General features: G+C 44.3%; 1 protein-coding gene across 2 annotated transcripts; it reads right to left on the reverse strand.

The window, feature by feature from the left end:
- Positions 1-411: 411 nt before the first annotated feature.
- Positions 412-15,081, reverse strand: c15h1orf131 (chromosome 15 C1orf131 homolog). Of its 2 annotated transcripts, none has more exons than XM_056294792.1 (8): positions 14,886-15,081; positions 14,043-14,234; positions 13,842-13,942; positions 13,625-13,690; positions 13,384-13,479; positions 9,089-9,175; positions 3,770-3,804; positions 412-2,199 (listed from the first exon to the last, which is right to left on the reverse strand). In XM_056294792.1, exons 1-8 carry the CDS (start codon positions 14,962-14,964, stop codon positions 2,076-2,078), a joined length of 780 nt encoding a protein of 259 aa, XP_056150767.1. In that variant the 5' UTR covers positions 14,965-15,081; the 3' UTR covers positions 412-2,075. The 2 variants fall into 2 exon arrangements, with proteins under 2 accessions (XP_056150767.1, XP_056150766.1); XM_056294791.1 differs by having other exon boundaries at positions 13,827-13,942.
- Positions 15,082-15,116: the final 35 nt, after the last annotated feature.

Here is a 15,116-nt window from a genome sequence, read left to right on the forward strand (position 1 = left end):
TACACTTTAATGGAAGGATCCTCATAGTGCAGCGACACAGGTTTGTCTGTGGAGTGTACACAGAAACCTTACTGGTGTATCTCCACCTCAGCTCATGGACATCAGAACATCTCCAGACGTGGCAGCTACACAGACAGCATGAATCATCTGCTGCTCTCAGAATATCACACAGATGAACCTGGGTAGTTATGCACACGACAGTGTGTCCTTGTGACGTTCTCGTGTTTGTTGGGCATGCTCCCTCCCCCCCAACCTCACCGTCTCCATCCAAACCTGAACATCACAAGTCATTATTGTAACCCTGAAAACAAAAGATGTGAGGCTGAACAATGAGCACGTCCATGCTGTCAGCTGTCTGGTTAGGCACAGATAATATTTGTAATTACAGAAAACACAATATATTTACAAGACAATTGTTTTTATTTGTTCGTTACATGTTCTCACTTATTCATAGTGCAAAGGTCAAACGCCACTCATGGATTGCGTCAAACAGCTTAACGATTATTCCTAAAACTGAATAATCACCTTACGTTATATAAAATCCATCTTACATAACCACTTAGTACACTTCTGTTTAGTTTTTCCTCCGCGTGTATGAAGACCGTCTCGGGAGGACACACTGTGAGAATTGCGACCTTAATGCAGCTTCACACTGCCAAATTATGTTCCTTTATTTCCCACATCAAATCCTCTTAGTCCGCTCCCCCCAGAGAACACCGCCGTAAGACCGCCTCGCTTTGTGTCTGTCATGTTCACGCCTGAGACACAACTCAAAATAAAGCGAGTGAACAATGACACGGGCGGTACGTGCAGAAGTGCACCAGCTTTGATATCCTCTGGTGAGCTGCCGTCTTTCCTCATGAATGTGTGTGTGTGTACCGCCATAACAAGTCTTGCGTCACGTTGTGCAACGGTCAGGACCAATTCGTCTGCATCCTGTTCAGTTTCTACAGTCGCCGTCGTCCCTTCCACTGCCAGATGTACAAGCTTTGTACGGCTGTGGTTTGTTTGTATATAACAAAAACACTTTCTGCATCATTTTCTGAACCTCACATGGCGAAAGAAAAAAAAAAATCAGTTGTATTTTCTGTTCCTTTGTAAAATAAAAAAACATTTGATGGTACAAGATTTGACTGTCTGTTGATTTGGTGTTGGAAGTGTTACCTGTGGAGTCAGGACTCCATTTTGGAGAATAATAATAATAATTAAAAAAAAAAAGTTGATCTTAGCAGTCATTCACAACCTCCACATTTCACTGAGAAACGTTTGGCTGCACAGGTGTAGTAATAGTGTAGTGCCCACTTCACACTAGAACGACCGGGATTTCACTCCTACCTAAAACGACCATGGGCAGTCAAAATGACCACTGGGTTTTAAACTCTATATTCTGTCAAGATAAATACCCAACTGAGATATTAATGCATTACATATGTTAGTATGTCTGTTATGAAACTGACACCAAAATTAACATTTAAACAACTATAATACTGTTTTTCAAACAATTTAAAATGGCCGCTGTCCAACGCCTGTAAATACTGCAACGCCTCGGTGGTAGTCATGGTGCGTCTGTAACCAGACATGTTGGCAATCAAGTTTAGACTATTTCTCTGCACTGGAGGACGCTAGTGTGTTTCCAGAACAGACTAATGAACTTCACGAAGGAAATGACGCCACCAACACACGTCATAAATACTGACATGACGCGCACAATCACGTGCAAATTACGAGCGGTGAAAATGACCGCTCATGGTCGTTTTAGCTAGATCTTATAACTTTTTTCGTGCAATTGATCCATAACTAATTTTAATGCAAATATATGCAATTTTAGGAGCATTCAGGGAGCGGCAGGTCTGTATCTTTTTTTTTTTTTGCTTCACAAAGTTATTAAACTTTGAAAATCCAACACGGCCAAAACGACCGCCTTAGTCGTTCTAGTGCTAATCTTCAGTATTCCTGTCCAGTTCTTCTACAGGACGTCTGGATACATTGCAGTATTTAAGTCTCGGACATTTCATTTATTTTTTCCACCTTCTGCCTTGCCTCCGGTCTGTTGTTGTCTGAGCTGAACACCAGACTTATTTGCGAGAACGTTTGATTTTCTGGATCTCCTTCGAGCTGAGGATGAGCATGCCGTCCTTGAAGCGCCCCATCTGAGCTGAAGACGTGGAGCCCGACCCAGACGATGCCTTCTTCTTGGCCCTGGTTGAAAAAGTTGAGCAGGTATGTTTGAAAGGCGTTGGTATGAGCTACAAAACTCCTCATGTTTAAAAAAAAACATAACACAAAGATTTCCTCTAAATTTCCTGAACGAAATTAAGCCTGGAATTTCCATTTTAATCACGCTTTATAAACTACCGAGAGAGTTCTAGCCCCCCCCCCCCCCAACATTCATTTGGCTCTTTACCCCTGGTCTTACACCAGATACATTTTTAGTTGTACATTCTTGCATTTTAACCAAAGCGGTGGTCTACAACATATTCATGAGAGTGTGTATCTGCATCCCCAGCGCGCCAACGTTCCCTATTCTATCTTTTTGCACTTCAGTGTTTTGCCCAATTGCATGAAAAAGTGGTGCTTAATCCCAATATAGTCTTTGAAATCAACGTTTTTTTTCATCCCATGTTACAAAACCCAGAAGAGAAGAAACTGTACTAAAACCAGCACAAAAAGGCATACTTAACGAAACTTAGGTGCTTGTGTTATCATAAAGCGCACCGCCGACAGCTTTTGTTGTCGAGTTGCAATTATTCATTCTGTTCTCAGCTGACGTGCTGCTTATGCAATGGGACTACAACTCGGGGAAGTTCTGAAGATGATTTGTAAAAATGAGGATGTTGTGTTTGGTTGATTATTTCAGAGAATATGATAATGTCTCGTTCAGGGAGGGGCGGGTCTGTCCTTGGGAGCAACTTCAATTCACTTTTAACAATCTAAAAATGCTGTAGGCGACTTTGGAGTCACGAGCAAATCTGACTTAACCTCCCCCCCCCCCCCCAAGAAATCTAGTCCCACCTTTGCCCTTGCTCCCTCCTTCTCTCTTGTAACCCCTCCCTCCAAACCAGCTTCACGTACATGCCTCAGTTTGATCGGTGTTAACTGACAAGACTTACATTTTTGTTTATAATCTTTGCATGTAAAATTGTTTTTTTCGGTAACTAAGTTACCCCAACACCGAGTTCATGAAGCACTTGTACTTATTAAGATGAATGCTACTTAGTCTATCCACCTCTGAAAGAGCAATAGTGACAAGAAAATCAACAAAATGGCAGTTCATATGAACGACTGACAGGCAGCAGGACCGCCCCACCATAGAACTCCCCATCTGATGAAGGAGTGGTAGGCCTAAACCAACCAGGAGAGCTCAGTTGAGATTTTTGAGATCCTGAATATAGCTGCAGTGTTAAACACAGAGCCTTGATTTTCTCTCAGACCATTTGAATTACTCATAGCTGTAAGGGATATGACATTTTTCACAAATAACACTGAAAGAAAGCGGACTAGCCCAGCTTTGATAGACGGAAAAATCTCCTTTTGTTTACTACCTCCATAAGCACATGTCAAAGCAAAGTCAGCTCCAGAATATTAGCTCCACCAGAGGTGTCAGACATTCAACATCTTATACAAGGCCTGACAGGAGCTTGAACCCAGTTCCTCCAGCTGAAGGACAGCTTTAGTCTTCACTGTTATCATCCTGATAGGCAATGATCACCTCCTCTGGTCCTAAATCCTGCCGGCTCACAGTAAGATCACACATTAAACCCATACCTACCTTGGTTTACTTTGTTTCTTCTTGTTCTTCAGATCCTAGAGTGAGCAGAAAAATGGGTTAGACTAAACAAAAATGACCGCCTGATTCAAACTGGCAACAAGCTTACTTGCATTATCACACAAATGTCTCCACACTTTACATTAAAGGAATAAGAAAAACAAAGCACAAAGAATGATAAAAGTGTACTATAAGAGGACACAAGTGAACACTGAATGGTTCAGCCAACATGGGGTTGGTCAAAGAAGGCCATAAGAAAATGTCAACAGAACCTGTCTTTCAAATGGATACAGGAAGAGTGTTGCAAAAGCGAGGAAAGCAGTAGGAGAAGGCTCCACTATTTGATTTTCAATTAACTTTGTGAAATTTCTACAATATCTGAAGAAGATCTGAATGTATGGACGGTTGTATTCACTTTGTATATACTGAATTTCACTTGCTGTTGGGCGATGAGGTCATGTCAATGGTTTTTAGACGATCCGGTCATGTTTATTGTATGTATACCGTATTGGAGCACACTGGAGGGTGTGCTCCAATTACTGGGGCATCACACTGCTCAGCCTCCCTGTGAAAGTCTACTCTAGGGTGCTGGAAAGAAGGCTCCGGACGATTGTCGAACCTCGGATCCAGGGGGAAGAATGTGGATTCTGTCCTGGCTGTGGAACAATGGACCAACTCTTTACCCTTGCGGAAGTGCTAAGGGAGGCATGGGAGTTTGACCAGCCAGTCTACATGTGTTTTGTGAACTTGGAGAAGGCTTATGACCGTGTACCCTGGGGCACTCTGTGGGGGGCATTGTGGGAGTATGGGGTACCGGGGCAATTGCTACAAGCCATCCGGTCCTTGTATAACCAGAGTGAGAGCTGTGTCCGTATTCTCGGCACAAAGTCAAACACATTTTCGGTGGGTGTCTGACTCCACCAAGGTTGTCCCTTGTCTCCACTTCTGTTTGTGATATTCATGGACAGGATCTCAAGCTGCAGCCAAGGTGAGGAGTGTGTCCGTTTTGGGAACCTCAGAATTGCATCTCTGCTCTTCCCAGATTATGTGGTTTTGTTGGCTTCATCAGAACGCCACCTCCAGCTCGCACTGGGGTGGTTTGCAGCTGAGTGTGAAATGGCCGGAATGAGAGTCAGCACCTCCAAATCTGAGGCCAAGGTTCTCTACTGGAAAATGGTGGATTGCTCCTTCTGGGTTGGGACGAGTTGTTGCCTCAAGTGAAGCAGTTCAAGTATCTCAGGGTCTTGTTCATGAGTGAGGGTAGGATGGAGCAGGAGATTGATAGGCAGATAGGCGCAGCATCAGCAGTAATGTGGACATTGTACCAGACCGTTGTGGTGAAGAAGGAGCTGAGCCAGAAGGCAAAGCTCTCAGTTTACCAGTCAGTCTTCATTCCAACCCTCACCTATGGCCATGAGCTTTGGGTAGTGACCGAAAGGGGGAGATCGTGGATACAAGCAGCTGGAATGAGTTTCCTCCGTAGGATGTCTGGGCTCAGCCTTAGAGATAGGGTGAGGAGCGTGGACATCTGGAGGGAACTCGGAGAAGAGCCACTGCTCCTTTGCATTGAAAGGAGCCAGGTGAGGTGGTTCAGGCATCTGGTTAGAATGCCTCCTGGGTATCTGCATCCCCAGCGCGCCAACGTTCCCTATTCTATCTTTTTGCACTTCAGTGTTTTGCCCAATTGCATGAAAAAGTGGTGCTTAATCCCAATATAGTCTTTGAAATCAACGTTTTTTTTCATCCCATGTTACAAAACCCAGAAGAGAAGAAACTGTACTAAAACCAGCACAAAAAGGCATACTTAACGAAACTTAGGTGCTTGTGTTATCATAAAGCGCACCGCCGACAGCTTTTGTTGTCGAGTTGCAATTATTCATTCTGTTCTCAGCTGACGTGCTGCTTATGCAATGGGACTACAACTCGGGGAAGTTCTGAAGATGATTTGTAAAAATCAGGATGTTGTGTTTGGTTGATTATTTCAGAGTAATGTGGACATTGTACCAGACCGTTGTGGTGAAGAAGGAGCTGAGCCAGAAGGCAAAGCTCTCAGTTTACCAGTCAGTCTTCATTCCAACCCTCACCTATGGCCATGAGCTTTGGGTAGTGACCGAAAGGGGGAGATCGTGGATACAAGCAGCTGGAATGAGTTTCCTCCGTAGGATGTCTGGGCTCAGCCTTAGAGATAGGGTGAGGAGCGTGGACATCTGGAGGGAACTCGGAGAAGAGCCACTGCTCCTTTGCATTGAAAGGAGCCAGGTGAGGTGGTTCAGGCATCTGGTTAGAATGCCTCCTGGGTAGGGCTACACAATTAATTGAATATTAATCGTGATCACAATTTTGGCTTCCCACAATTAAATGAACATGATCGACTGCGATAGTGACGTTTAAAATGCATGCTCCGCTCATGGAACTGCTGTATATCAACTCAAGAACTTCCTAAACTAACTGCCTGACCAATCACAGCTGTTCCTTTTAAGCACCAACCCTGCAGCGGCAGCCTGTGCAAAACTTTTCTGGTTGTTGCGGCTGCAGTCCAGAGTAGACGAGTAAGGGCAAAATGAATATCAAATGTCTGGAGCAGATGGTGAAGAGCTAGTTCCTCGAAACAGAACATCATCCCTTGCTTGGAAATATTTTGGATTTAGGGCAAGTGATGTCAACCAAGACCAAGTCATATGCAAAGAGTGCTGTAGAGTTGTGTGTAAGCCACAAAGCATCACAACTAATCTTTTCAACCACCTGAAAAAAAACACCACAAACTGCAGTACGATGAATGCATGAAGGCCAAGAAGAATAAAGTTGCTAATGTTAGCTCACTGAATCCCTGCCCCTGTCCAACGTTAACTCAGACATCCATAACAGCAACCCCGTACAGCTCGTCACCGTATCCATCCAGCTCCCAAAGACAGACTGAAATAACCAATGCAGTCGCACGCCATTTAGCCACAGATGTGTGTCCAATAAACACTATGAGCAATGAAGGCTTCAGGAAAATGGTCAACACACTGGACAAAAGATATGTGATCCCCTCACGCAATTATTGTTCCAAAGTGGCATTACCTGCGCTGTATGCAAAATGTCGAGGGGCAATAGAGAGGGATGTCACAGCTGTCGAGTACTTTGCGACTACCACTGACCTACGGTCAAGCAGAACAATGTCGCCGTACTTGAGCCTGACAATTCCATTACATCGATGGTGATTTTAAAACGAATAGTCGACGCTTGCAAATGTCATTTTTTCCACAAGACCACACAGGTTAATTATTTTAAAAGAAAATAAATGTTGTCCCTAAAATCAACGAATAATCGCGATAAATAATCGTGATCTCAATATTAATCAAAATAATGATTATCATTTTGGCCATAATCGTGCAGCCCTACTCCTGGGCGCCTTCCTTTGGACGTTCAACTGGGAGGAGACCCCGAGGTAGACCCAGGACTCGCTGGAGGGACTACATGTCCAATCTGGCCTGGGAACGCCCTGGGATCCCCCAGGAGGAGCTGCAGGGTGTTGCTGGGGAGAGGGACGCCTGGAGTGCCCTACTTAGTCGGCTGCCACCGCGACCCGACCCCAGAGAAGCGGATGATGATGAGATGAGATGAGATGAGAGGCCATGTTTATTTTGAACAGCCATTAGACTGGAAAATGCCACCCTCCCTTTTCCTTTCATCTTTTTTTCTCCCTGTCTGTTGACTGAATATTGTATGGTTTAAAGTGACACTGACATCAAAATCTGAAAATTCCCATTGATAGGCTATGTTCCGAGTTGGAATGTGACCACAGAGAAATTCAGTGGCCAAAACAGCGCATCTGCAGCTACTCCAGAGAGATCTGTGATTGACTGTAGATGGCGTCCAATGACAAATTGTGCCGGTGGATACGTAGACACCAGTCAACCTGCATATAGGGTGTGTCCATAGCGAGATGCTATAAAACCACGGAGAAGCCGTTCTTTCACCCCCTCCTGCTAGCTACTTGGCTTGAGTTTGTGTTATTTTGCTGAGACTTTATTATCAATCTTGATACGATCTATCTATCTATCTATCTATCTATCTATCTATCTATCTATCTATCATCTTGCCCCACCCACGCGAACACCGAGCCCCACCCAAACAACCACCCAGGAAGACAGTAGCCAATAGCTTTGAATTCATAAAACCACACCTATTTTCGGTCATGATTCAAACTCCCAATATTAACAAATGTGTTCAGAAAGGGCATGTCAGTCTCTCTTTAATAATGGACAAACATCTCGTGCACTCTGTACTATGCACATATGGATTTCAAAAGCCTGTAAATAAAAAACGCGAAAAAAATTAAACGGGGATTTTTTAAGAAGCCAGCACTTTATGGGTGAAGGTGGCGTGTCAGAATGTAGGGTGCAGTAAGATCAGACAGGTAGGATGGTGTGAGTCCATTTAGGGAGGTGCTCCTTAAAATCAGCTCTGACTTGTATTGGCAGCCAAAATAGGAAGGTCAGAACAGGAGTTATATGATAATTTTCTGAATTTTTTAAGGATTCTGATCGTACCCTTTTGAACTGAAGACCGTTTAGTGGCTGAGTAAAGCAAACCAGAGTGAAGAACATCGTAATATCATAATAATCTAGTTTAGAAGATATGAATGATTGTTCCAAAATTTCACCATCCACCATTGTAAGAACTGGTCAGATTTTAGCAACGTTGCAAAGATAGGAAAATGAGGACCAAGAACAGCCTTAATGTAAGACTTGAATGACAAAGAGGGTAAAATATAACACGAGGATTTTTTTTAACAGTATCATACACAGTTACCATACACCCATCAAGGTGTACAGCAAAGTATTCAAATAGGTACTTATGTTTGGCTGACCTGGCAGTGTTGTCTGCATTTAAAAAGCAAAACATTTGCCAGCAACCATTTTTTGATGTCAACAAGGCATGAACCTTATACACACCACGAGCTGAGCTAAGATATATTCTCAAGAATTTGGTGTATACACTGGTTTGTTGATCTAGCGGGGTCATGGGAAATTGTAGAGGACTTCATGTCACCATTAAAAGTATTCCATGATACTAGTCAATGACATTTGTCCATTCCATTATATTTTGTTTTTGGACATGGATAGTATCTACTTGTATGCTGAGACAGTTTACGTGGTGCAGGGAAGTGGCCAGAGTCAGGTCAGTGGATTGTACAAAGATTTTGTCAAACACCAGTGACAAATGAGAATCTGGAAGTAATTTACTGGCTAGTGTCGCAGGCAAAAGGCACCCTGAAAAACTAGACACAAATAAACTGGCTATGGACCGAATGATGTGCAGAGTTGCAGAACTCACCGGTTCAACCTCCACCTTAACTTTATCTTTCTTCTCTTTGATCGTCTGTTGTAGAACCCGGTAGTTGACATACTCCTTCTTCGGGGCCTATGAAGGATCAAATGAGGGAATTAAAAAGTTCAACAAACTTTTTCAGCTGTTAAAAATGGACTACATGTGGAGTATAGCTGTGTTCATTATATAATATGGCTTGTGAAATACTTTTCGGAAAGGTCTTGATGCATGCTCAATACTCCAGGTAAGGAAATCCCATAAAGTTGAATCAGTTCATCTGGATCAAAGTTTAGAACTTTGCATCCTAAACTCTGTGTCCAGATGAACTGATTCAACTTTCTGGGACCTTCTTCGGAAGGTAGCTAATTGTGCTTACTGAGAAGAGGATGAGAAACACTTGTGTCCCATTATTCTTCTAAAATATTGTGTTGTAAATCCATCTAAAAGTTTCTCAGTGTACTATTTCATCTTTCCTGAAGCATAATATGACTAGCTAGTATAGTGAGTATTATCTCAGCCATTGAGGATGCACAAGCCAGTGCATTCTTAGTGCCGGTCACAAGCCCGGATAAATGGGGAGGGTTGCATCAGGAAGGGCATCTGGTGTAAAACCTTTGCCAAATCAAATATGCGGATCATAAGTCAGATTTCCATACCGGATCGGTCGAGGCCTGGGTTACTAATGACCGCCACTGGTACTGTTGGCCAGCAGGGTGCCGGTGGAAACTATGCTACTGTTGGGCGAAGGAGAAGGAGAGGGGGAAGGCATTTTCAGAGGCAGCATGAGAGGAGGAAGGGTAGGAGTATGGAGATGAGAGTCAGAACTTTGAATGTTGGCACTATGGCTGGTAGAGGGAGAGAGCTGTCTGATATGATGGAGAGAAGGAAGGTAGAAATACTGTGTGTGCAAGAGACCAGGTGGAAGGGGAGCAAGACCAGGAGCATCGGAGGTGGGTTCAAACTCTTCTACCATAGTGTGGATGGGAGGAGAAATGGAGTAGGAGTAATTCCAGAGTGGGTTGGAGGTGAAGAGTGTGAGTATGAGGCTGGAAATTGAAGGATGTATTGCTGAATGTTATCAGCACATATGCCCCGCAAGTTGGGTGTGAGATGGAAGAGAAAGAAGAATTCTGGAGTGAGTTGGACGACGTGGTGGAGAGGGTACCCAAGGAGGAGAGAGTGGTGATTGATTGGAGTGGACTTCAATGGGCATGTTGGTGAAGGGAACAGAGGTGATGAGGAGGTGATGGGTAGGTATGGTGTCAAGGAGAGGAATGTGGAAGGACAGATGGTGGTCGATTTTGTGAAAAGGATGGAAATGGCTGTGGTGAATACATATTTCAAGAAGAGAGAGGAACACAGGGTGACATATAAGAGTGGAGGAAGGTGCACACAGGTGGACTATATCTTATGCAAGAGGTGCAATCTGAAAGGGATTGGAGACCACAAGATGGTGACAGGAGTACGTAGCTAGGCAGCATCGGATGGCGGTCTGAAGGATGAATTTGGAGATCAAGAACAGGAAGAGAGTGAAGGCAGAGCCGAAGATAAAATGGTGGAAGTTGAAGAAGGAAGACTGTTGTGTGGAGTTCAGGCAGGAGTTAAGACAGGCACCGGTTGGTAGTAAAGAGTTGCTGTATGGCTGGGCAAGCACTGCAGAAATAGTGAGGGAGACAGCTAGGAAGATACTTGGTGTGTCATCAGCACAGAGGAAGGAAGACAAGGAGACTTGGTGGTGGGATAACAAGGTACAGCAAAGTATACAGAGGAAGAGGTTGGCAAAGAAGAAGTGGGATAGTCAGAGAGATGAAGAAAGTAGACAGGGGTACAAGGAGATGCAGCGTAAAGTGAAGAGAGAGGTGGCAAAGGCAAAGGCATATGGCGAGTTGCATGAGAGGTTAGACAGTAAGGAAGGAGAAAAGGACTTGTACCGATTGGCTAGACAGAGGGACCGAGCTGGGAAGGATGTGCAGCAAGTTAGGGTGATCAAGGATAGAGATGGAAATGTGCTGACAAGCGAGGAGAGTGTGTTGAGAAGGTGGAAGGAGTACTTTGAGGGGCTGATGAATGAAGAAAAGGAGAGAGAGAGAAGGTTGGATGATGTGGGGATAGTGAATCCGGAAGTGTGGTGGATTAGCAAGGAGGAAGTGAGGGCAGCTATGAAGAGGATGAAGAGTGGAAAGGCAGTTGGTCCTGATAACATACCTGTGGAGGCATGGAGATGTTTAGGAGAGATGGCAGTGGGGTTTTTAACTAGATTGTTTAACACAATCTTGGAAAGTGAGAGGATGCCTGAGGAGTGGAGAAGAAGCATACTGGTACCGATTTTCAAGAATAAGGGTGGTGTGCAGAACTGTAGCAAATACAGAGGAATGAAGTTGATCAGCCACAGCATGAAGATATGGGAAAGAGTAATAGAAGCTAGGTTAAGAGGAGAGGTGATGATCAGCGAGCAGCAGTATGATTTCATGCCATGAAAGAGCACCACAGATGTGATGTTTGCTTTGAGAATGTTGATGGAGAAGTATAGAGAAGACCAGAAGGAGTTACATTGTGTCTTTGTGGATTTAGAGAAAGCATATGACAGGGTGCCGAGAGAGGAGGTGTGGTACAGTGTGAGGAAGTCAGGAGTGGCAGAGAAGTATGTAGGAGTGGTGCAGGATATGTATGAGGGAAGTGTGACAGTGGTGAGGTGTGCGGTTGGAATGACAGATGGGTTCAAGGTGGAGGTGGGATTACATCAAGGATCGGCTCTGAGCCCTTTCTTGTTTGCAATGGTGCTGGAGAGGTTGACGGATGAGATCAGGCAGGAGTCTCTGTGGACTATGATGCTTGCATATGACATTGTGATCTGTAGCGAGAGTAGGGTGCAGGTGCAGCCTGGAGAGGTGGAGGTATGCACTGGAGAGAGGAGGAATGAAAGTCAGTAGAAGCAAAATGGATTACACATGCTGAATGAGATGGAGGACAGCGGAATGGTGAGGATGCAAGGAGTAGAGGTGACGAAGGTGGATGAGTTTAAATACTTGGGGTCTAATGTTCAAAGAGTAATGGGCAGTGCAGAAGAGAGGTGAAGAAGAGAGTGCCGGCAGGGTGGAGTGGGTGGAGAAGAGTGTCAGGAGTGATTTGTGACAGAATAATACCAGCAAGAGTTAAAGGGAAGGTTTACAAGATGGTAGTGAGACCAGCTATGTCATATTGTTTGGAGAAGGTAGCACAGATGAAACAACAAGGGGGCAGGGGGGGGTGTACTGGAGGTGGCAAAGTTGAAGATGCTAAGATTTTCATTGGGAGTGTTGCAGAAAGTTGGAATAAGGAACGAGTATATTAGAGGGACAGCTCAGGTTGGACGGTTTGTTGACAAAGCAAGAGAGGCAAGATTGAGATGGTTTGGACATGTGTGGAGGAGAGATGCTGGGTATATTGGGAGAAGGATGCTGAATATGGAGCTGCTGGGGAAGAGGAAAAGAGGGAGGCCAAAGAGGAGGTTTATGGATATGGTGAGGGAGGAAATGCAGGTGGCTGGTGTGACGGAAGAAGATGCAGAGGTCAGGAAGAGATGGAAACGGATGATTCGCTGTGGTGACTCCTAACAGGAGCAGCTAAGAGTAGTAATAGTAGTAGTATAGTGAGTATTAACAGGAGTTGCTGAATGGTACTAACTGAAACAAAGTAAAAGGTAGATGTCAGCAAATGTGCTGCATATTCTTTACCTTGCAATAGGAATTTGTCTTACTCACTTTAATTTGTTGTTGTTATCCACATCAGTGAATAATAGTGATCAGGAACTGATTAGAATCATATATGGTACCTTCCTTCTTTTTATGTTTCCGCCTTTTTGCCTGTTTCTCAGGGGTCACCACAGCGGACTGTACAGTTTCCATCGGTACCCTGTGAGGGCACAGCACCAATGGCGGCCGTGGTTAACCCGGGCCTTGACCGATCCAGTATGGTCTTGTCAATCTGCATACTGATTTGGCAAAATTTTACGGTGGATGTCCTTCCTGACATAACCACTAACCCTATGGACGGGGGCACAGGTAAAGCGCTGGATGCCATCCCAGTATTCATGGACTTGCACCTTTAAGGTTTGTAAAACAACCTCCTTTCTACCCCCTCATTTCATTTTAAGTATCACAATAGTTGCCTAGGACTACCTTATGGGATTATCTTGACAAGATTACCTTAGCGTCCTGTCAAAGGGATGCATACGGTACATCGAACTACATTAATTAGAAAATTCAAATCCTGATTTAGAAGCAATACTAGATTTGGAAGAATGTGGGAATGTTTTCCCTTACATTGGCTCCCAGCATGATTGCCCTGTCTTGTTCAAATACACGCTGCTGCTCCTTCTTGTAACCGGTGATTCCAAACCGATGGACCTCCAGGCGAGCCTACAGGCAGACACACACACACACACACACGCACACACACACACAAACAAAGACGCACAAATTACACACACACACTGATTAGGATCTATTGGTATGGAACCTGCTGCTTCCCTGTAATGGAGTATGTTAAGCAAATGTCTGTCACCTTTTCCAAGGTGAAGTCTTCAGGATGCTCTGTGTTTGCCTTTCCTTTTGCCTTTAGCTGAAGGGGCTTGAGGGGAGGATGGAGGAGATAAGAGGGAAAAAGAGAGAATATGAAAGAATCAGACAGGAGAGAAGAGTACACATGAAAACAGACAGGAGAGACATATACTAATATATTAATTAAAATGAATTAATTAATGTACCGAATGTAGGCCTACGCTATTTACGTCAGAAGCTGGTGCCTGCTTGATTCTGTTCATTTTGGTGGGGTCCTGAAATACGACCACCTCAACCTGGGGTTTGGGTTGAATGGGAGGACCTGGAGGATAAAAAAAAAAAGAAAATCACTATAAGCATTTCCTCATTATCAGTATTTCCCATCTGTGTGCTGATATGGGATATCACCACCGTATACATACTGGTTTGTTTGGCAGCAGGGCTGACTGTCTTGGCGTTTTCCTGGTGGTGCCTACTATCACCACGCTCTGCTCTGGGCTCTTTACTATTACCGCAGACATCTTCAGCAGTGACTAGTTCTTCCTCCTCCTGACATCGCTTACGTTTTTTCTTCTTCTGAGACTTGATCTTGTTTCCTGAAGCGGCTCCATTTTCTGTAACAATACATTGAAACATGGGTGACATTTATTCATAGTTAGACATCTACCAACTTCAGTTCAACCCAAAGTATCTTTTACTGTAGCCAAGCAGGTATATATAGAAGAATTAAATAAAGTGAATTAAATCAATATAAAAAACAAACAGCAGGGCCTGGATCTTGACTTGGGGCCAAAATGATGCCACTAGCCTGTCACCGTGACTGACTGCACGCTGCTGCCACTCAAAACAAAATAGAAAGAAACAGTAACCCCAAGACACACACACACACACACACACACACACACACAATGGATCAACTTCACATCTATCTGTTCATATAGGACAACTAATCATGAGCAAATAAAACAATATGATTTCATGGAAGTTAGCAGTTATAATACAATTGTGAAGGCATCTGATAACAGAGACCAGATGGCTATACCAGACTCCTCCCGGTACAGGTTTTCAAAATGGGAAAGACCGGGTTACCAGCCAGATCCACGTGGTATTTGAGCTCCTTAATGTATACGCTATCTTTTCTAAAGGTAGACAAAACATGGCATCCCTTAACCATCTGGCATGCCGACTGTATGTCCAGGCTAATGGCAAAACTAGCTTAGCCGAAAGTAGCAGTAGTAGCTTTTGAGCTACCTAATCACGCTTACCAAACTCATATAGCTTCTTCAGCACTTCATCAAGAAAGAAAACGCCGTCGTCTTCGTTGCTGTTGGTATTCCGACTCATCTCCAGCCTAAAACGGCAGGGACAGGCGGTCGCCGCCCGCAGCGAGAAACAAGCGTTTACAGGCGACCCACCACGTGTGCTGCGCGCCGCAGCTCGGAGACGGGCTCTTCCCGGCCACCGTAGGTAAGCTTACCGTAATACCCGGAAGTGAC

Source organism: Lampris incognitus, chromosome 15 (assembly GCF_029633865.1).
Source record: "Lampris incognitus isolate fLamInc1 chromosome 15, fLamInc1.hap2, whole genome shotgun sequence".
Lineage (NCBI taxonomy): Eukaryota > Metazoa > Chordata > Actinopteri > Lampriformes > Lampridae > Lampris > Lampris incognitus.